This window comes from Mytilus galloprovincialis, chromosome 6 (genome assembly GCF_965363235.1).
Source record: "Mytilus galloprovincialis chromosome 6, xbMytGall1.hap1.1, whole genome shotgun sequence".
Taxonomy (NCBI): domain Eukaryota; kingdom Metazoa; phylum Mollusca; class Bivalvia; order Mytilida; family Mytilidae; genus Mytilus; species Mytilus galloprovincialis.
This window is the reverse complement of record NC_134843.1, coordinates 49,609,216-49,632,992: the sequence shown is the minus strand read 5'-3', so window position 1 is coordinate 49,632,992 and position 23,777 is coordinate 49,609,216. Positions and strand designations below refer to the sequence as shown.

Below are 23,777 nucleotides of genomic sequence, written 5' to 3'. Positions count from 1 at the left end.
CTAATTTTGGAATGGGATTTTCCAGCATGACACTGGGAAGCGTTATCGGTTTTACTTTGAGGAATTCTGTCTATTACACCACTTCTTCGACAAATGTCAATGTTATGTTAGACTAAATAACACATTAACTTGCATGGTAAACACAATATTTAGTTAATGCTAAAAAATAAAATGCATTTAAACTGGAAGAACATTTTTTTAAGAACAACATAAATTATACTGATAGTGATATAACTTTCGCTTTTGAGTTTTGTAAATTACAAAGCGAAAGTTGTCCGTTCTTGTTTTTGTTAAAAGGCCTTATACTGTGAAGGGTATTTTGAAAGAGAAATATTCCTGTTTTTTACTGGTTTATGGGATATTTCAGGTTGGTTAAACATTTCCAAAACTGTGTACCAAGACTACAAATTATATTGACAAAGAATGATGCCCAGGGGTCATGGCTCACTTCTTACAAAAGCCTGTTTACAAATGAGCAGGTAGATGCTCCAGTACAGGAGAATGGAATCTCCAACTTTTATTATATAGTTTTACGTAGAATGACCTGTAATAATAGTAATTTTCTGGCTTTTTCATTACTGTTGTAACCGGAGAGCATGATTCTACTTGCAAAATCTCATGTCTCTACCACGACTCGAACACGGGACCTCTGTGTTACAAGGCAGCGCCTTAACCGTCTGAGCTAAAGAAGTACTTCCTTGGCTCAACCGCTTACGGACTAAGTATCTTCTAAGTTTTCTAAAGGAAACAATCCTGTCACACTGTCAATAGAAATAGATAAACAATCAGCAACAATTTGAAAACTTTGAAGTTAGCTTTTAAGTAATCAAAACTAATTTCTACTATGTCAACTCAAACGAGATAGAGGTTTGTCTGGAGCAAAAAAAAAGAAGAAATATGTAACCGAAGGGGCGTGGTTACGGGGTCATGATTTTCTTCGTAAAATCATTAGAAAAACTATTACGCTATGAAAGTCACCAATATCAGGAACTAGTTTTTGCAGTTCACGAAAATCCAACACATTCAAGTTATATAATTTAATTCCAAGCCAAAGTTCTAGTACAATGTATAACATATACAAAGGATAACGTCAACGCAATATGACTCCTACTGTATCTAATGGATCTTCTTACTATTACTATTCTCTTGCTATATTGATTTCACAAAGTTTACAATAAGTATTTTATACTTAATATTGAAAATAGACAATACTCAATTAAAATGACAATACTCAAATTAAAATGACATTTCATAACTTTAAGCTATAAGTGACAGCATTCACATTAATTAATACAAAAGATAATTATAATTTATAATACTCATATAATCTCATTCTTTCAATAATTTTCACACCTTTAGTATGAATTAACGTCTTTCATATCAATTTCTGTAACTCAATAAATCTGTCTCAAATATTTGAAAATCATATGTCACTAATTAAGATTAACACATTATTTGTCTATACATGTAAATATTTAAATTTGTAAAATAATATATATTTTTTTTTCAATTTCTAAATAAATGATAAAATTAAAATTAAGTCCAAATAAGCCTGGTGACAAATAAATTGTAAACTGAAATATCAAGCAGATTGAATAAAAGATTTTCAATTTTTAACCAAGTTCACGTGGTAATAAATTTTCATTTTGCAAATTATGTTCAATTACATTTTGTACCTTTCAATTTCTTCTGGTGGTCTGTATGACACTTGAAAGCATGCTAATTGTGAGACTCACAACAACAAAAAAGGGAGTGTTATACAAGTTATGAAACTCAGAGGTATTGAAAAAGGCAAAAGAAAACAAACTTAAAAATGTTGTTCATGCAAGATCTCCTTCCCCAGCTGTCCAGGTTAGGGGAAGATCTGCTTCTTTGAAGGCTAATGAGGTTGGCATATATCATTGTATATGATTTGATGCAGCATTTCCAAAAACAACAGCATTCACCACATTATGCATTAAGCCTCCAGGAAACATCTGTGATTTTCAACTTGTAAATGTCATTAATGCCATTTAGATCATGTCAGAAAATGTATGACCTGATTTATATTATACTACAATAAGCAAAAATCTTGAAGGTAAATAGATAGATGGAAACATGATTTTATTTAGACTCAAAGTTATACCTCATATTCCAAAAGCCTTACAGGAGTAACATTTAAATCTAAATGGAACAAAGTGAGAGATTTTGATCATGTTGATCAGATCGGACTCGACTCTTATAATGTCAAGCAGTTCATCTTACTTGTAGATAATGTTGTCCTGTTGATTCATTTATTTTTGTGGATACCAATTTTCATGGATTGCATGGATTGAGGAACACTTTTCATACAACTGCAAAAATAAAAAATGTCGTATTTTGGTATCACGTCTGCGTCGTCGTCGGTGGCGGCATCGGCGTCAGCGTTGTCCGAAGACGGATTGTTTCCGGATAATAACTTTTGAATAAGTAAACAAGATCCAATAAAATTTGAATACAATAGTTATAACCACAAAAGGAAGTTTGGGATTGATTTTTGGGGTTTTGGTCTCAAAGGTTTAGGAATAAGGGGGCAAAAGGGGCCAAAAACAGCATTTATCTAGTTTCAGGACAATAAGTTGTGTATAAGTATTTCAATTGTTCTGAAATTGTCCCACACTGTTTAATACCATAAGTAGAAGGTTGGGATATATTTTAAGGGTTATGGGGCAAACAGTCTAGGAATAAAGGGCCAAAAAGGGGCCAAAAACAAGCATTTTTGTAGTTTCAAGACAATAAATTGTAGTTATCTTTCTTTGTCCGGAATGGTTGTTGAATCACCTAAAACCAATGCTTGATGAAATCTTCATTGGAAATTAGAGTTATCTTTCTTTGTCCAGAATAGAAGTTGAATCAACTTAAATCAATGCTATACATTTTTATATACAATATACAATGCAATATTCACTTTTACTACCAACTGATAAATTAAAGCAATCTTTACCATTCAATGAATACAAGCACTTTGATTACCATTCAAAGTTATGCCCCTTTACAACTTGAAAAATTGAAGTTTTTTTTCGTTTCTGTTCTCTTAACTTAAGTTTGTCTCAACTTACTTTAATGAAATGTGTACATGTATATAATGCTTATTACCTCTAAACTCAGTTTAAGTTCAATTTTTGGCAGCTTCACTTTTACAGTTCTTGAGTTATGTCCCTTTATAATGTTATATGCTAGTGAAGGCATCATCTGTGTCCCTTTGGACACATTCCCCATTTATTTTTTTAAAAGTTACTATTAATTAATATTAATTTTTACCATGACTGTATGACATTTTATATTTTATTATTTTATGATGTATTTAAATGAGTATTTATTGTTGCAAACTCCATTAGAAATTTGAATTGAGAGGATTAATATTCAACAGCATTGTGAATTGCTCAAAAGCAAAAAAAAAATTAAGTTCATTAGACCACATTCATTCTGTGTCACAAACATATGCTGTGTCAACTATTTAATCACAATCCAAATTCAGAGCTGTATCCAGCTTGAATATTGTGTCCATGCTTGCCCCAACTATTTAGGGTTCGACCTCTGCAGTCGTATAAAGCTGCGCCCTGCGGAGCATCTGGTTCTAGTTTACAGAAAATGACTTGTGAGTAAGTGTATGGATCTCTATAAATTTTTACCAGAAGGTTCAATACCACTAAAGGAAGGTTGGAATTGATTTTGGGGGTTATGGTCCCAATAGTTTAGGAATTAGGGGCCGAAAAAGGGGGCCCAAAATAATCAGTTTTGTAGTTTTCATACAATAACTTATGTTTAAGTGTATGAATCTCTCAGAAATTAAATCACAAGTTTCCATACCATGAAGGGATGGTTAGTTTTCACTTTGGGGGTTATGGCTCAAAATGTTTCTGATTTAGGGTCAAAAAAGGGGGAAAATAGGCATTTCTGGTCAATGGACAAATAAGAAGCAGTATAAGGGAAGTAATTCTAAAACATCTAACATGCAATGTTGGGTATGTTCAGATTTACCTCCCTTACACTACTTGTATATTATGTATAAAGAAATGTCAGGTTTTGGACTAATTGCAAAAAAAAAAGAGAGTGGTAGTAGTTTTCAATTATTTTTCAGGGGTTAAAAATTTTTGTTATAGCTCACTAGCCCAGGGCTAATTGGTATCAGGATTTTACTAGCCCTGATGGAAGAACTACTAGCCCAACAAAACTGACCTGCTAGCCCGAGTATGCCTTACAAATTCAGAGTTTGCTACAATTAAATGAATTCTATAAACTTAACAATTTTTATCCATTGTACAGTAGATTTTTGCAAATTAGATGCCCAAAACTTTTGTCAGCAAAAAACTATCCCATTATCAGATATATTCAATTAATCAATAATTGAATATTTATTGACTATTCTGTAATAATGAGTTGAACAAATCCTGAGATGGTACAAGTCTTGACCACTGCTATACATGGTTATATAAAAGGATTGGAGTGATTTTTATCAGATACATCATCACGTTTGTGTAAAAGAATTATAAGCTGGTTATATGTAATGCTCATATTTGTTTTCAGTTAAAAAATTCTATTTATTAAAATAAATCAGATGACCTCAAATATTTATCTGAATACATGTAAATATCACCATCCATAGTTTGTGTCTTTTATAATTGTTTTATAAACGAAGTACAGTAATATCCATATTTACATTTATCATAGGTAAGCTAATTGTGGGCTATAAATAGATTACAAACTGAGCACAGTCTCTAAACTGAAATTGTATTTGTTATAAATTTTATTTCTTTAACAATCGAATTCATTTGAATATCAGTGAAGATAATCATGATTGATGAAATATTATTGCATCAAGTTTAAGTTTTCTGAAGACTGTTAATGTTTAGGTCATGGTTCTGGAGGCTTCTTCACAGTATGTAAACAAAAACAAAATAGCGTCCATAACATGTGCACATGTTACAAATTTATATATGACAAAAGTCAGGTTTCTGCTGTCAAAAGGGATTCACATTTATATTGCAATAAATTATTCAGAAGGAGGTACAATCATGCAGGTTACATTATATTTCTCTGGTTGCATAAGCAATGTACAACCCCCTGTACTGAAAAATCGATAATGAAAGTACGGGATCCACCCCGAGTTATTTGTTCTATTTTTAAACTTGTACAAAATCAGTTCAAATTCTGGGAATCCGGGATGACGTAGTCGAATCTGATTGGCTAAGATCGAATAGTGATGAGGGGATATTCCACTTTCTATTTTGGAAACGCCAAGAATTTTTTGTTACTAATCCGTCGGGCATATTGGGTTACAAGTTTTGGTTGCCCGAGGCCTAAATGCTGTAGTCCCGGGCGTCGGGCTAGTGGATTTTTTAACCCCTGTTTTTTTTCAAATTTTTTCAGATTCCAAATTTTTGAAAATTTAAAAGAAGAAATCTTTAATTGCACAATATTGCACAAAAGATTTGTAAGATTTTGACATTTGTTTTGTGTCAGTACTCATACTATGTCAAAAATTTGATCGCAATCCAAATTCAGAGCTGTATCAAGCTTGAATGTTGTGTCCATACTTGCCCCAACTGTTCAGAGTTAGACTTCTACGGTCGTATAAAGCTGCGCCCTGCGGAGCACCTGTTTTTTTTGAAGATTAGAACTTGTTCTAAATCTTTACTAAGGCACCGGCCTCCCTAGGTTAGCTAGTTTTTATACGACCGCAAAAATTTTAATTGGTCGTATATTGCTATCACGTTGGCGTTGGCGTCGTCGTCGTCGTCGTCTTCGTCCGAATACTTTTAGTTTTCGCACTCTAACTTTAGTAAAATTGAATAGAAATCAATGAAATTTTAACACAAGGTTTATGACCACAAAAGGAAGGTTGGGATTGATTTTGGGAGTTTTGGTCCCAACATTTTAGGAATTAGGGGCCAAAAAGGGCCCAAATAAGCATTTTCTTGGTTTTCGCACTATAACTTAAGTTTAAGTGAATAGAAATCTATGAAATTTTGACACAAGGTTTATGACCACAAAAGGACGGTTGGGATTGATTTTGGGAGTTTTGGTTCCAACAGTTTAGGAATTAAGGGCCAAAAAAGGGCCCAAGTAAGCATTATTCTTGGTTTTCGCACAATAACTTTAGTATAAGTAAATAGAAATCAATGAAATTTAAACACAAGGTTTATGACCACAAAAGGAAAGTTGGGATTGATTTTGGGAGTTGAGGTCCCAACAGTTTAGGAATTAGGGACCAAAAAGGGGCCCAAATAAGCATTATTTTTGGTTTTTGCACCATAACTTTAGTATAAGTAAATAGAAATCTATGAAATTTAAACACAAGGTTTATGACCATAAAAGGAAGGTTGGGTTTGATTTGGGGAGTTTTGGTCCCAACAGTTTAGGAATAAGGGGCCCAAAGGGTCCAAAATTGAACTTTGTGTGATTTCATAAAAAATTGAATAATTGGGGTTCTTTGATATGCCGAATCTAACTATGTATGTAGATTCTTAATTTTTGGTCCCGTTTTCAAATTGGTCTACATTAAGGTCCAAAGGGTCCAAAATTAAACTTAGTTTGATTTTAACAAAAATTGAATCCTTGGGGTTCTTTGATATGCTGAATTAAAAATGTACTTAGATTTTTAATTATTGGCCTAGTTTTCAAGTTGGTCCAAATGGGGGTCCAAAATTAAACTTTGTTTGATTTCATCAAAAATTGAATAAATTGGTTCTTTGATATTCCAAATCTAACTGTATGTAGATTCTTAATTTTTGGTCCAGTTTTCAAATTGGTCTACATTAAGGTCCAAAGGGTCCAAAATTAAACTAAGTTTGATTTTAACAAAAATTAAATTGATATGCTTTATCTAAACATGTACTTTGATTTTTGATTATGGGCCCAGTTTTCAAGTTGGTCCAAATCAGGATTCCATATCAAGTATTGTGCAATAGCAAGAAATTTTCAATTGCACAGTATTGCACAATAGCAAGAAATATCTAATTGCACAATATTGTGCAATAGCAATTAATTTTCAATTGGAGTTATCTTTCTTTGTATAGAATAGTAGTTGATAATATATGTTGGAAATTTGCCAGACATGACTATGATGTACTTTTCTATTTTTATTAACCGGATTTTTGTGACAAAAATGTCGGTTATTGATTTGGGGATGTACGGCGGGCGGGCGGGCGGCAATCAAATGTTGTCCGTGCATTAACTCATGAACCGTTCAACCAAAGCTTTTAAAATTTTAATATGTTATTACTGACAACTATACGAAGGTCAAGTTCAATAATGGTGATTTTGACTTTTACCGTTCAGGAGTTATGGTTCTTGAAAGATTGAAAAATGGAGTTTCCAGTCGTGTTTGTGCATTTACGCATGAACTGTTCTACCAAAGCTTCCCAAATTTTAATATGTTGTTACTGATGACAGAATGGAGGTCAAGTTCAATAATGACGATTTTGACTTTTACCGTTCAGGAGTTGTGGTTCTTGAAAGATTGAAAAATGGAGTTTCCAGTCGTGTCCGTGCATTTATGCATGAACTGTTCTACCAAAGCTTCCGAAATTTTAATATGCTGTTACTGATGACAGAATGGAGGTCAAGTTTAATAATGACGATTTTGACTTTTACAGTTCAGGAGTTATGGTTCTTGAAAGATTGAAAAATGGTGTTTCCCGTCGTGTCCGTGCATTTTCTCATGAACCATTCAACCAAAGCTTTTGAAATTTTAATATGATGTTACTGATGACAAAATAGAGGTCAAGTTCAATAATGACGATTTTGACTTTTACCGTTCAGGAGTTATGGTTCTTGAAAGATCGTAAAATGGCGTTTCCATTCACGTTGTTGCATTTACTCATGAACCTTTCAATCTAAGCTTTTCAAATTTTAATATGTTGATACTGATGACAAAATGGAGGTCAAATTTGATATTGACGATTTTCACTTTCACCATTCATCAGTAATGGTTCTTGTGATATTGCCAGGACACAAATAAATGTTAATAAATCCGGTTTGCTGTCGTTGTGACAGCCTCTTGTTTCTATTTTTATTTGCCAATAACTTTATGTAAAGAACTTCATTGGAAATTTGCCAATATAAAATGTTGCTGATGAAGCTTTTTTTCCTTATCTTATCTAAAATGTTTTTAGATAAGGTATGTTGGACATTTGCCAGACATGACTATGATGTCATTTTCTATTTTTATTTGCCAATAACTTTATGTAAATAACTTCATTGGAAATTTGCCAATATAGAATGTTGCTGATGAAGTTTTTTTTATTGTTTTATACAATAAACAATGTATATTCACTTTTACTACCAACCAATCTTTACCATTCAGTGATAACAAGCACTTTACTTTACATTTTAATATTTTATGATGTATTTAAAAGAGTAGTTATTGTTGCAAACTCCATTAGAAATTTGAATTGATATCAGTTTTGGAAAAAGGGAAACGGGGATGTGAAAAAAAATGGGGTGGGGTTTCATTTTTCTCATTTCAGATTTCATAAATAAAAAGAAATTTCTTCAAACATTTTTTTGAGAGGATTAATATTCAACAGCATAGTGAATTGCTTAAAGGCAAAAACAAACTTTAAGTTCATTAGACCACATTCATTCTGTGTCAGAAACCTATGCTGTGTCAACTATTTAATTTTAGATTTAAGTTTGAAGAAGAAATCTTTAATTGATTTGTAAAATCTTGACATTTGTTTTGTGTAAAAAAAACCATGTAATGATCCAAATTCAGAGCTGTATCACGCTTGAATGTTTTGTCCATACTTGCCCCAACTGTTCAGGGTTTGACCTCTGCGGTCGTATAAAGCTGCGCCCTGCGGAGCACCTGGTTTAATTTGAGCTCATTTTATCCTCATACTTGAATAGCATGTTTCCTTCTAAAGACCTGCAGTTAATGCAATTTTCACCAATAGTGCTTTATTAATGTTCATTTTCCCCGACTGTACCTTAATATGAAATAATTCAAACTACTCTTCTAATCTTTCCGTGAGTGATTTCCATCACTTTGATTTATTATTTCAAAGTTTTGCCAAAGTGTGCATACAATCCTATAAAACATTTGCATTTCATCGAACATATTAAAAGCTTCTTCTGTACCCACTGTATCCATAAAAATTTGTATTCAAAGAATAATAATGAAATCGCATAACATATATATTCAACTTTTTCAGAATTTTTAAAATACACATTTAAAGCATGGCAACACAAAAAGTAGAAGTACCAGTGATACCCAGGAACCAGTTCATGCTAGAAGAGTATCCAATAGGGAGAGGAGGATTTGGCACAGTTTTCCGAGGTCAACATACAAAGCTTGGCTTGGTGGCTGTAAAAACTTTAATTGATACAGGTCTCCTTCCTCAAAAGTAAGCATACATGATAATGGTGATAGCTTAATCATTTGCCCATATGTTATGCCATATATGGTATCATTATTAATTTATAACTTTAAGTGAATAATGAAATATATTTATTTAAACGTATTCAGTATTATATATTATTATTGTTTTAATATCAGAATATAGGCCATTTCAAATTAATTTAAAAATGGTATATTTTATTAAGAGGACATTATTGATGATTTTATCTGACTGTTTAAGAGAGGGCCTGTTAAGAGAAAGGGGAGGCCTGGGCAACCTGTCCATATGTATTTATATTTATATCACTATATATTCCTTTCTCATTGCAGAGATATTGTTTGTAAGGGAGTGACCATCTAACTTCAAAGGAGGGGGGGGTTTGGATTTATTTTTGAATAAGAAAAAAAGATTTTGCACACACTTTTTAGCTCACCGTTCCGAAGCTTTACGTCTGGTGTAAACTATTTCAAACATCTCCTCTGAAACTACTGAACCAATTCCAACCAAACTTAAGCTGAATGATCATTATGGTATCTAGAATAAAGTTTGTGTTTTATTTTCTGTTTCGTCAAAAAACATGGCCGCCATGGCTAAAAAAAGAACATAGGGGTAAAATGCAGTTTTTGGCTTATATCTCTAAAACCAAAGCTGCAGTCAGAGCAAATCTGACATGAATGAAAGTGTTCATAAGGTAATGTTATGTCAGCACTGAAATTTTCAGATGAATCTAATAACCCATTGTTGGGTTGCTGCCACTAAATTGGTAATTTTAAGGAAATTTTGCAGTTTTTGGTTAATATCTTGAATAGCATTAATGATAAATATAAGTTGTAAACAGCAAACATGTTCAGCAAAGTAAGATCTACAAATAAGTTTATATGACCAAAATTTTTAATTGACCCCTTAAAGGACAATTTTACACAATTTGTTTATCATGTTTTCTAACTCTAAAATCTTTTCCTCTAAAATTACTGAACCAATTCCAAAAACTGCATTTTCAAACACTTATTAATAAACATTAAACCAAAAAAACAAACTACAATGAAATTGGACACTTAACGAAAGATAAATGCCAAAACATCAAGGTGAGGGACGTCTTGTTTATCTACTTTTTCATAGCTATCAATCAAATTATATTTTTCTTAATTTAACCCTATAAGGAAAGGGTAAATCTGGATTCAGAGTATTTATTTTTTGGTCGTTCCCTAAAGAAAACTAAAATGTGCAAACAGAATTTGTTTTAATTGTTGTTTTTTTTAACACTTTTTTACATATAAGAAATAAAAACTTAAATTTCCAGGCATTTGAAAGCATTACAGTCTGAAGCAGAAAGACTAAGGACTGTTTGTCAGCATCCATGTATTCTTAACTTACATGGCATTATCACTGAAAAAGACAATTATTCACTTGTGTTGGAATACATGCCATTAGGGAGTGCGAATGAATTCCGTAAAGATTTCACTGTCCAGTGGCCATTAATTGTCCAGATTATTCGTGATGTGATTGATGGGATGACATTTCTACACGGCCATAATCCACTAATCCTCCATCTAGATTTGAAGGCTGATAATATCTTATTGGATAAAGGTGTCAGAGCAAAGGTAAACGCAGTACCATGTACCTTTAAAAGGTTGCAAGTTTTAGTCTGGAATTAGCAAGTCTTATGCTATCAAATGATAATGTTAAACTTGTCTTCTGTCAGAATTCTCTGTTGTGAAAAATTTATTGTATTGCAAATAGTTCCTTGATTTTATATTGTTTGTTTTGATCATTTCCGTCTCGAACAATACATAAAATAAAAATCTTTATAAAACTGCTAGATCAAAACTAAGTAACAACTTTTTTTGTCCATTTTCCCTGGAAGAAGGTACTTGGGCTAAAAAAAAATTAATTTTAAGCATATTTCAAAATATAAAGAAATTCAACATGATCAAATGCTTTATTGTATGTACATGTATTCTTTTAAGACTTTCCTAAACACATGCTCAATATCCATGCTTTTTGTTGATTGTTTACTATAAGGTAACAATCGGTAAACTTAGGCTTCAAAACACAGCAATTAATGAACTCCCATTTTTGTTAAATCATATCAGACAGAGAGAAATGAAATTGACGATTATTCGATATCTTAATGTAAAAAATGATAAAATCGTGCACAGAAGACTAAGTTTATGATATATACATGCATTGGTTCAAAAATTGAATAAACATTATTTTTCAACAGCTACTCGTTTCACATGACTTTAAAAATACATAATATTTTAAATTAGATATCAGATTTTGGCCTGTCTGAATGGAAGAATATCACAATGACTGTAACAAGAGGTGAAGGGGGAGGTCAAAGTTCAGCTAGAAGATGTACTGTGTCACATGTACCTCCAGAGGTATGGAGTAATGTCAACCTGCCATCTGATAGATTCTATGATATTTACAGTTTTGGTATCATTATCTGGGAGTTACTATCAGGAGAATTCCCATATAAAGGTAATTGTGTTGGTATAACTGGGCCTGTATGCATAAAGATACTTAAGTTAAGATTTTTTCTGAATAGACAGATTTTTCTATGTGTCCTACGAAAAATTAGTACTACGATTGGATATCTAAATTAACTTAAGGGCTATTCCAGAAAAAAATGTATGGGGGAGTTGGAAGGCACATTATATTAATAATACATGGGTGATGGGTATCAGAGCAACTTTTCACACTATAATGCACTATAATTCTCAATTACAATTGTCTGGGTGGCGGGTGCTGACAAAAACTGCCTTCCAACCCCCCCCCCCCCCCATACATTTTTTTCTGGAATAGCCTTAAGTGGTTTTATGCATATCAGCCCTGAACGATATTAGAGCTTGTGTTAAACATTTAAAATGTTTGCAACAGACATGCATTGATATAAATATATGTGGAGCAGACATCAATATTACAGCAATCAAACAACACATACAAGCCAAAGGGTAGATACCTTTCAATTTTAGTACAGAATATGATAAAATAATATGCTTACTGCAAAAGAAATGCATTTTATTTTTATTTTTTACTATATTTTGTAAAGTGAAAGTGAGTGAAAGGTTGAATTAACACATCAGTAAACACACTGAAAATAACTTGATTATTATATCCAATGAAATACAATTAAATTGTTTCTGCTTAAATTTGCAAAATCTTGGCTTACTAATTTCCTTTTGTAGGAATCAATGATGATGTTACGAAACAGGTCATACATGTATAAAATTGTTAGTTCTTGTCAAGTTCACCATTTAAATAAGACATAACATATAATATCAAAATTAGTGATACATTTGTTTTCATTTTTCAGCTGCTGCAGAAGAACTTATTAGATCTGCTGTATTGAGTGGTCAGAGACCAGATTTTATCCAAATTCCAAAAGATTGTCCCATGTTCCTCACTAAAATGATGACAAGATGCTGGCATCAGAAACCTACACAAAGGCCTGCTTTTAAAGGTAGCATTTGTAGATTGTTGAAGTAGGGTTTGAAATGTAAATCACAATGTATCAGTTAAATCATAGCAATGAGGCAAAAGATACTGGTTAGATGTATATCATGTACTGTGGATTCATTTATTTTTCGTGGGTACCAATTTTTCGTGGTTTGAGGAAAACTCCAATATTCGTTGATATTTAATTTCGTGGTTTTAGTAAAGTCTGCATACTTTCCTTTAGAAAATTTGCAATTTGTTGAATATTTCAATTTGTGGTTACCTTGTACCAATGAAATCCACGAAAATTTGGTAGCCAACGAATATTAATGAATCCACAATATATGAGACACCTTATTTTGAGTAATAGTATCATTGAACACTGAATTAATTACAAGCAGGGGCACATTCTTTATTTATTTAGGGCTAAAATAAGATTATGGGTTTGAGAATTTTGTATTGTTTAATACTGTGCTAATAGATACATTCAATTTTTTGGGTTTTGACATTTTTCAGGTTTGGGATATTATTGGGTGCATTCATGATATTAATAGGATCCTTTATTGGACTACTTCTAGGAACATTTTACTTATCTCTATCATGATATATGAACATTGTAATGTTATTTGTAGACTTAAAACCAGAAATTGAAGATGAGTTTGAGAAGAATTACAGAAGAACTGTTGTTAAATCACTGAAAAATATCAGAAGGGAGATAACTCAGAAATTTGTGAGTATTTTTTTAACGGTAAAAGTTATGTATTATTATTTAAGTTGCAGATGCATGTCTGAACAAGGATTTAAACGAACTAGTTGATTTTTTCATGGACTCAATGTTTTGTGTTTAAGCAAAAGTTTGTGCTAAATTAAAACATCTATCTGGATGTAAACAAATGTTACATCTTTCTTGGAACATCAAACTCGAAAGTGTAGGGATATTATCTGTACTGTCAGTGGTTAGGACTAATAATAGCGGCAAACAAAAATAAAAAAAAGTATTTTCAACTTTAAAGTTTCTAGAGTCATGCCCCCTCTTAACATGGAAATTTCAAAGCTAGAGATTAAGTATTTTAGTCAAAACAACATGAGAAAAAAAGCAGAAATTTCAATTGCTGATATTATCACAAGAAACAGACAATAGCATTGAGTGTTGTTTGATCCTTGTAGGCAAATAACATTGAGAATGAAAAGAAAAATGAGGAATGAAAGCATTGACACAGAATTTGTATTTTAATCAGATTGCATTGCTAACTTAACTTCAGTATTCAAATGACACTGACATTTAGACTCAGAATTAAAACCTAGATTGAGAGTTCTGTTTGAATTCCATAATTAGTTTCTGTTACAGCAGATTGCATTGAGTGTGTAGCTAAAAGTAATATCTTTGGTTAGCTTGCTTGCTAGCTGAACTGTTAAATCATTATTAGGTTAGGGTAACTACCCTCCTTTAAGAGTAGACTCTTCCAAAAGATATCCAATCTATCTGTCTAAAGGACTAGGCTACTTCGAAAGGAGGGTAGTATCCCTTACCTAATAATGACTTCACAGTTCAGCAAGCAAGCTAACCAAAGATATATATAACCTTTGCCTACACACTCAATGCAATCAGCTGTAATCTTAACAGTATAATAAAATTTTAAGATGTAGTTTAGTATCACCCAAACAAAAATATTTTAATCATCTTTCTTTTCTTGTTTCCATGGTTACAGGCATCAACAGATCCCACATATTTCTTTACAAATGAAATAGACAGTATGGTAGAACCAGTAGAACCAGTCGCATCGACCTCAGCAGACACAACTCCTAAAAATGTGTCAACAACACCTAAAGTTGTTGATGAAGAAACTCATTCAGAAACTAAGCAGACGAATCAAAAGAAAGAAGAGGAAAAGACTATTCCAAAAGTTTTGTTTAAAAAGACAGATGATTTAACTACAGAGGAAAAAGAAATTCATAAAATTCTTTTTAGTCCAACAGCATGTAGACTTGCTAAATCACGTTATTTTAATGAAATATTTAAAGTATCAGAGGAAACTCGGCAGACATTAGTTGATCCTGTAAAAAGAAGGAAGTTAATCGAAGCTGATGAAACACTTGCTCGACAAGTTAGATACTCAAAATTCAATGCGTTTGACGAACTTGACGGAGAGTTTTATGATTTTAGAACCTCTGTAGGAAGGCAGTGGACTGAGGCTTTCCAAAAGGATATATATGATAGACAAAGACGTAGTTATAATAAAGATCGTGGTTACGGAAGCTCCAATAGTGAAGAGACAGAAAGGGGAAAGAAGCACAAAAGAGCTAGCGATTCATTAGAGAAAAATCCTGCTATGAAAAAACTTAGAAATGGAGGTATATTGCTTAAAATTTTTGTTGAACTATTTACATTTTAATTTGGTACTTTCAATCCTAAATTAAAAAGGAGATAATGACCCCACAAAAACTAGAACATAAACAATGAAATACAAATTATATAATGGCTATTTGTTAACTTAAACAGAAGAGCCATCAAAATTTGACTACAAAAAGATGTGAAAACCTCGCAATAAAAAAAGAAATACATATACAAAAGGTTTGTTATTAAAATAACTACATGTAAGATATTAAGTATCAAATGAGATCTTGTATCTATAAACTAAAAGATTTTTTATTTTTTCATCTGACACTAGACATGCGTCAAGGAGAAATGTTCTAAGACAAATTCATTAATAGATACATCTATATATTTTTGTAAACTTTAGATTTTTTGGCAAACTACATTTCAGAATTTAATTTGGACCTAAGATTAATATAATTTCAATCATTTGATTTTAAGAATTAGAATGAAATTATTTTCTTCTAAATTGTCTGCCCATAGGTGGCGTTTTAGGTTATGTGTTTTATCTGATTTGGCGGCTAAATCATTCGGCACGACAGGGTCCACTCGATCGGTCACTTTAATTTTTTAAATACTACTGTTATCTTAGATTTTGTATCATGTATTAGGAGATTGGTTGCTTTACATACGTGTTTGTGTTCATTGAACTAGTTACATATTTATATGTGGACATTATGAAATGTTTAGTATTTTGTATATGAAATATATTATTAAATGGTAATTAAAGCAGCCATCGGCTCTGTCGTGTGTTATTGCACTTTACTATTTCTTATTATTATTATGAGAATAATATGAGGTTCTGATATATGGGTATTAACGGAAGAAGAAAAAATATCCATTTGGATGTGCCCCTCATTAGCAGGAGGAAGACACAGAAAAGAAGAAGAAGAAGATTGTGAAATATTTTTGAGTGTTTAGAATGTCATTCCAAATTATTTCATATGGACATCAAGAATGTTAATGTTAAGGGAAAACATACAGAAAATGGAAAAAAAATAAGGATATTTCAACATTGAACATAACTTTAGAAATTGCCTTATTTTCTAAAGAATCTCAAAATAAGTATGGGAATATATTACAATCAGAAAATGATACTTTCTCTTCACATTTAATATAAAAAAAGCAGTTCTTTTTTTGTACTAGATATTTAGTATTGTATATATACAGGTTGCACTATAATAAATCATTCATTCATTTTACTAATAGTTGGGTATAGGTACTGTAACTGAAAGTTAAAAACCACATATATTTTTATTAGGCACAAGATGAAAATAATAATAATTCTGTAACTATAAATGAATAAAGAAAACATAAACTGAAACAACGGTTTGCATGGTTATAGTTTAATTGTATTCTCAGTATTAGACAGTATAAACATATAGAACATAAAGGAAATAGAGCATTGCCCCAATGCGACAGATGGCATTGAAAAAAACCCAGTTATTTTTTTATGCCAAATGTGATTCTATCCAAAATTTCTGGGGGAAAATCTGAATCTAGAATACTTTTAATTTGTATTTTCTGTTTTTTAAGAAAATGATAGGCATAATCACTTTAAATTCTCATTTCACTATTTGTTTATGGTTCAAATTTGTTTAATGAGCCAAAGCCATATATATATCATGATACATTTTTAACAATCAAATTATCATACAATATCATCATACATTATCATACATGTTGTTTTAATACAACACATTATCTTTCTAGGAGCTTATTACAAAGTGAAAAAGATATTGGAAAATCCAGATATGCTGAAACAATCATTAGAAGATAAAAGAAAAGGTGTTGATAGTTCTCTACGATTAACTGCAATTGATTCAGAGAGTTTAGAACTTTTAAAGAATCCTTTCCTTTTAATGATGGTATTTGGTAATGAATATGATATAAAAGGCAAATTCAAAGAGTAAGTTTATTGAATTGGTAGTGTTTTTATTAAGAAAAGTGAACAAAGCATGTACAGCTAGCTATTTGTGTAAAATTGTATTTCATTTTCATATATGTTGCATTTGAAATCCATTGTATATTACCATATAGAATAAGATGTGGTATGATTGCTAATGAGACAACTCTGTCTACCATAGATCAAATCATATGGATGGAAGCAACTATTGGTTATCATTCAGCCTTCAAAAATGGATGCTTTGATATTAAAGTTGTTACTGAAAAACATATTTCTCATAATAATAATCTTATTGTTGTCAAGAATAAAAAAATAAAGCTTGTGACAATCAAATTACAACATATATACAACAAATAGTATGGTAATCAAGAGTCCTTGTCCTCAGTGCCGTTTCTAAAAAGGAACCTAGACTCTGTACATGCTGTATCTGTTTATAGATTATACCTAATTATTTTTATGATTTTATTCTATACTGAAGCCATTGTAACTAAGTAATTTTTGTTATAGCAAATGCTAGTTGAAACATCTTTTTCCAGTTCTGATTTTCTAAAACAAAAATTGCTTCCCATCTTTTTAATCCTGTAAGTTTTCAAGCCTGCAAAAAGAAGAGACCTAGGCATACTGTTTCTAGTTGGTGCTATCAACAATTGTTAATGTTTGCAATATCCTAACACAAGCAAGAATTATTTCTGTGTTTTAAGTTTATAACTTAAACTCTCTCATGTATGGTAAATTTTTGAATGTTTTACAAAGATTTTAACAAAAGGAAAAACTTTGTAGTTACATTTCACACAAGTTTTAAAAGACCTTTGAAGTTTTCTAATAAAATATTTACCTTTATATTTTATATTTGACAGTAATTATAGAGATCTGTTTATGCAGATGTTTTCCAATGCTCCATACAAAGGGTCATTTCCTACTGGAGGTTATAAGCTACCAGAAAGGTAAGTTTCTTACGGAAAGATGAACACTTTTTCCCATAATACATAGTCTAATTAGCTTGTTAAAAATTTCAACCTTAAATCTATTTTAAATTCGAATTGAATTTTGTTAGCAAAGTCAATTCATTTTATTTAGGATACAATTCATTACTTCTTCGTTGAGTTCATTGATATTTTGTGCATCTTTTAATGAGTGTGATGAACTTTATTTTTATTTTAATTCATGACTGACTGATTGTAAGACAGAATCCTTTAAGAAATGACTTGTGTTCAAAGTGAACTTTAAGCAAGTTATAAACTAACTTGTTGTAACATAGTTACCAGTGAAAGAGCTTATTTAGCATTTATGAAATAAAGAAAAGAACATTTTGTGTATATGACTATGAAAACGCAATAAAACAGCACCAAAAAGAAATACTAGAAAAGACATGTACATTTAACTTACACAATTTTCTACAGAATTTAATTTAATTTAAATGAATAGAAATTAACAAATTGGTCTTATTTTAGTATGAAAGATATGATACCTCATTGGTTAGAATCAGAAATGACCAAGGAAGGTTGGGATGTTGATAGGATTCAACAAATTCAAGATTCAGAACGTCGACGTAGGCGATACCATTACGGCATGAACCCAGACAGTGATGACGATGATTATGATGATTATCCACCCATGAGATATCTCTCACGAAGAATGATGGACGTCAACGTCAAACCAGGAAGTGGTATATCAGAGAGTAAGTCATGTGATTGAAAATACTTCTAAAAATAGGAAATGTTAAGTACAGTAAACTTTCAAAACAAAAATAATAAAATGTGGTATGAGTGCCAATGATAAAACTTTTCACCAGAGACCAAATGATGTATAGGTTAAAAACTATAGGGCACTGTTCAAAATTAGTGTTTGTCAAACTGCTATATATCCAATGAAATTTTTCCGAGAAAGTTTGTGGTTCAAAGTTTATGAAATTTTTATATTTATGTCCGAAGGGTCAAAGTTATTATTTTGTAAAAATTTTATGAAAATTAAACCAGCCACATTTATTTTAGTCAAGGTGTTAGGAACCACCTTAATTTGAATTACAATGTATGTTGATATGACAGAACCGTTTTGTTTCTTTTGCAGAACTGGATGGTTACCAACTAAGACGTATGGTGAGTGATGTGGAGAGAAATTGTGGAAACAAAACAGATTTAGCAAAGAAAGTTATTCGTATTTTATCAAGACCACCAAAAGAAGAAAGAGATGAAGAAAGGAAGAGAGAAAAAGAAAGAAGATCTGCAGGTCAATCTTCGTCTGGATATGCCGCTATGTCTCATGCTGTAAGTCATACAAAACATACAAAATGTAGAATGTAAAGCTTGACAATCACAGTTGCTAAACTGCAGTGTTCTCCCCAGGGCCTTAAAGCACTGTGGTACACTGGTGCTACATTTTCTGAAATGGTGCTTTTTTGGATGATTTTATTATAGAATGTTTAGGGGCCATGGTACTATATCATTTTGGAAAAAAACAATGTAATGTTAATTTCCATGACGCTATTGGAAAATTTATGGGGCAAACAATGGCTAAAGTTCGATATAGTCACTCCATTGGAGAAAAATTAAGTTTCTACAAAGATATATATATGTGAATGTAGTTAAGGCATGGGTTTGTGAATGAGAGACATTAAAAGAAAAAAAGTAATTTCAAGAGGGACATTTAATCATTTACATCTGTATTTGGGCATTTCTTCCTATTTTCATGAAACACTAATTGTGTTTATGTAGGGTTTTATAAGAATGTTTAAAAATATTTCCGAAGTTGCATCTGGATTAGAAAAATCCATTTTTTTTTCTCTCTGATCTACTTGAAATAAATCCATTTTTTTTTCAAACTTTCAGAGAGATCCAATGGAAATGATGATGATGATGGGGATGGGAAGTGATCCATCCAGGATAGATGAGAAGACGCTACGACAAATAATGAAAATGGAACAACGTAATAGAATGAAAGAAATGAAGTCTTCAAAGTAAGATCATTTTTTTTGTTTTCATATGATATTGGCTTGCAGCTTTTCAAAATAATAAATACATTTCAAATAAAAATATATTCTTAACATATTTACTGAAAACCAATTTGGGTATATTATATCCACATTAATGTACCTCTACCATAGAGAAGGATGGGACAAGATAAAAAGAAACTCAGAAAAAAATAAAGAATCAAAAGTCAGACATTGGAGAAATAAAATGAAGAAGTGAGTACATTTGTGAAAAATACAAGAAAGACAAAAAATTGCGACAGGAAAATGAGTGTGTGACACCAATCATTGGTAATCATACCACATTATTTTTATAGTCATGTGCACCATTTGCAATCATACCACATCTTCTTATTTTCATAGCCAAATGCCTCATTGGTAATCATACCACATTTTCTTATTTTCTTAGCCATGTGTCTCATTGGCAATCATATCATATCTTCTTTTTATCTTAGCCATGTGTCTCATAGGCAATCATATCATATCTTATTTTTAGAACCATGTGTTTTGTTAGCAATCATACAACATCTTCTAATTTTTGTAGTCATTGGCTGAACTAATATTTTATGCACCGGTAGATTTCTTCCAATAACCTTGACCACTTACCCAAAGAGACCATGTGGAAAAAGATTCACACAAGTCTTTTTATTTGGCAAGTCCATTTGTTTCTTTGACATAATGCATTTGCTATTCAAATATTTTTCAGAATATAATAAAGTGCCTTTTTCATTGAGGAAACTAGGAAAAATATTGGAATAAATACTCTGTGAAAATGTTTATGATCATACAGAAATGTAATGATATATATTGAATGTATATATATTGGAAATTTGGATAGTTGTTTTAGACCACAAAACTCAGGTCAAGAAAAAAATTGACATTCAAAAAATGGTTTTGTTATTATTTAGCAGTGACCTTTCTATAATCATTGAATATGTGGTATATGCAATTTTTTTGTTTTCATGAATTCATTTGAAATATTTAACAAAGAGGTAGTGTTTGGTACAATGTACCACTAAAAGGATATGTGTTTAACTTTTTAATTTTCACAATGTTGAGAACCATCTAAGTGTTTCCTATGATTTTGATGATAGTGGATGAATGTTTAAAGTTCAGCAAGGAATAGTTCTTGCAAAAGAGCGACAATTTCATGTAAATATCAATAAATTAGACAACATGCTTACTAGATAAAAAATTAAGAAGGTAAGCAACAGGTAAAATGGTTAACTAATTTAATCAGATAGCACTATTTTGATGTGAAAACAATCCTAGACTGAACGAATTTAGAAATGGGATATTGCATTGTGGGGTTGTGGAATTGATAATATTTCTCAGTTAACACTAGACTGTAATATATGATGCTGATAAATGTACAATCAGAATTGCAGAGTTAGGCTTTGCTGTGAATAATCATTTTTCAATTTTGCATAATATGATCCTTGAAATTGAAAAAATCCTGAATCCTGTAAATACATGGAGGCCGTACATTGACCTATAATGGTTTACTTTTTTAAATTGTTATTTGGATGGAGAGTTGTCTCATTTGCACTCACACCACATCTTCCTATATCTAATTACAAGCATAAACATAACTAAAATGTTCAGGCAAGCTGTTATTAAAAACAGCAATTTTCTGTAAATTTGATCTTAAATGGTTGCTGTGTTTTCTTTGAAAATCTGTTTTTTTGTAAGAAATGTGTACCATGCTCTGTATCAAACTACTCAGACTTTTTTCATTCAGAGAAAAATATTTTAATATTGACAACATCAAAAACTTAAACCATATATTAATATAGAAAAAGAATTTACCTTGTAAGGTTATCAATAAAGGGAAGCTGAAGTATTTTAACTCAATAGCGATCGATACACTTTTTATAATGAAAACTTGACAAAACAGTTATGGTGTGATATTAAGTCCTTTATTATTCTGTTTTAGAAATTGAAGTCAAATGGTGGCATGATGATCTTTGAATGGAGATTGTTTATAGTATCCAAGACCACCTTCATTATGCATCAAATTTATGAAAATTTGGAAGCCTTTTAGAACAATTCTCAAGACATATTCATAACACTTGATGTTATAAAAACTGATTGTACATTTATCATAATAATATATTATTTCAATGTGTTTCAAAATTTATTTTGTAAATTTAACCACTGCAGTTATTCATTAATAAACCAAAAAAATAAACAAAATCAATATTTTCTTCTAAACACGACACTTCAAAATTGACTCCTTCACCTGCCTTTGGTTGCTCAAAGAGCCAACCTATAAGCCTGGAAAATGTAATTATACTTTTTTCTATAAAAGGGAGAACATATACTATATGAACTAGTAATTAAGTGGTTGTTGTTTGTTGCTGTGTTACATATTTGTTTTTCTCAATTTCTTTTGTAAGTTTTCTCATTTGAAATGTTTTACATTTGTCATTTTGGAGCCTTAAATAGCTGTATGGGTTTACTCATTGTTGAAGGCCATACTGTGACAAGTTGTTGTTAATTTCTTTGTCATTTGGTTTCTTGTCAAGAGTTGCCTCACTGGCAATCATACCACATCTTCTTATTTATAGGTAAATTAAATTGAGTTGTCTCCCTTTAAACACAATTAAATTGATTAAATCTGTTACATTGTTTGTATAACTATGCAATTAAGTATCCTTTTGAGTGTTCATTTCCAGACATGAAAATATCTTTTTGTTAGCATGTAAAGAACAATTCTAATGCAACAACGTTTGTAACGTTCATTTTGATTGGATAACGTCACTTTCTTACATGGCATCAATTGACAATTGATGCTATGGGACGTACGCGCAAGCGCAGACGTCATATGACACATTTTAAATACATGTTTTAATGTTGTTTTCTGTCAGTTTCATTAGAATGGAGATAACAATATTGTATTTTAAGCTCCGACGGCATCAATTTGGGATTTGAAGGTCGCAAATACCCGTTTACTGTCTCCGCTAACGCGTCGCCAGTAAACTTAATTTGCGACCATCAAATCCCCAATTGATGCCGTCGGAGCTTAAAATACAATACAGTTATCTCCTAATTTACTGTTTCAGAAATTTGATACAAATATATAAAAATAAATATATACTTTTTCATGCTTCACTGATTTCTGATAAAAATGAATTAACTCAAGGATTTGTATAGTAAGAAGGATTGGATTCTTGCGGTTTATCGTAATCTCTTCCGCGGCGAGACTTCGGTACTCGCCACTATTACTACTACTACTACTCGTCACTTACGATATCGGAACGTGATTTTTTTGTACACATGCATCGAGTTGTGTTCTTATTTTTGTCACGTATAGACAATGTTGTAATGGTTAAGGACTTTATTCATTCTTAAACGTAATAATTATTGATTTTCACTCAAGTTTCATTGTCACGGAATAGAAGTTCCTTCATAATATAAGTTCCAAAAGGAACAGATATTCTGGAATATTATTTCCACAGGAATAAATATTACAGTATATGTTCCTAACGGAATAAATGGTATAGAATATTTGTTCCAACAGGAATAGATATTATGACAATGTTTATAACTATACAAATCCTTGATTAACTGAATGAGTATATGAGATAAACGTCTTTTATCACTTTGGTTGCAATGAAATACCATGATTTCTTAGTATTCATTGTGACTTGGATGGAGAGTTGTCTCATTGGCACTCACACCACATCTTCCTATATCTATATATGAAATAGATATTTCACTTGTGTA

General features: G+C 31.3%; 1 protein-coding gene across 2 annotated transcripts in view; it reads left to right on the top strand.

Annotated features, from left to right (window-relative positions):
- LOC143079789 (uncharacterized) overlaps nt 1-23,777 on the top strand; it is a 45,913-nt gene continuing 22,136 nt past the window's right edge. For both annotated transcript variants that reach the window (XM_076255381.1, XM_076255380.1), the window contains exons 1-12: nt 1-136; nt 9,177-9,368; nt 10,663-10,963; nt 11,633-11,846; nt 12,682-12,828; nt 13,436-13,533; nt 14,513-15,155; nt 16,891-17,086; nt 17,941-18,027; nt 18,535-18,761; nt 19,151-19,347; nt 19,909-20,036. In XM_076255381.1, the coding sequence (XP_076111496.1) occupies nt 9,202-9,368; nt 10,663-10,963; nt 11,633-11,846; nt 12,682-12,828; nt 13,436-13,533; nt 14,513-15,155; nt 16,891-17,086; nt 17,941-18,027; nt 18,535-18,761; nt 19,151-19,347; nt 19,909-20,036 (2,405 nt within the window). In that variant the 5' untranslated portion in view covers nt 1-136; nt 9,177-9,201. The remainder of the gene's footprint in view (nt 137-9,176; nt 9,369-10,662; nt 10,964-11,632; nt 11,847-12,681; nt 12,829-13,435; nt 13,534-14,512; nt 15,156-16,890; nt 17,087-17,940; nt 18,028-18,534; nt 18,762-19,150; nt 19,348-19,908; nt 20,037-23,777) is intronic.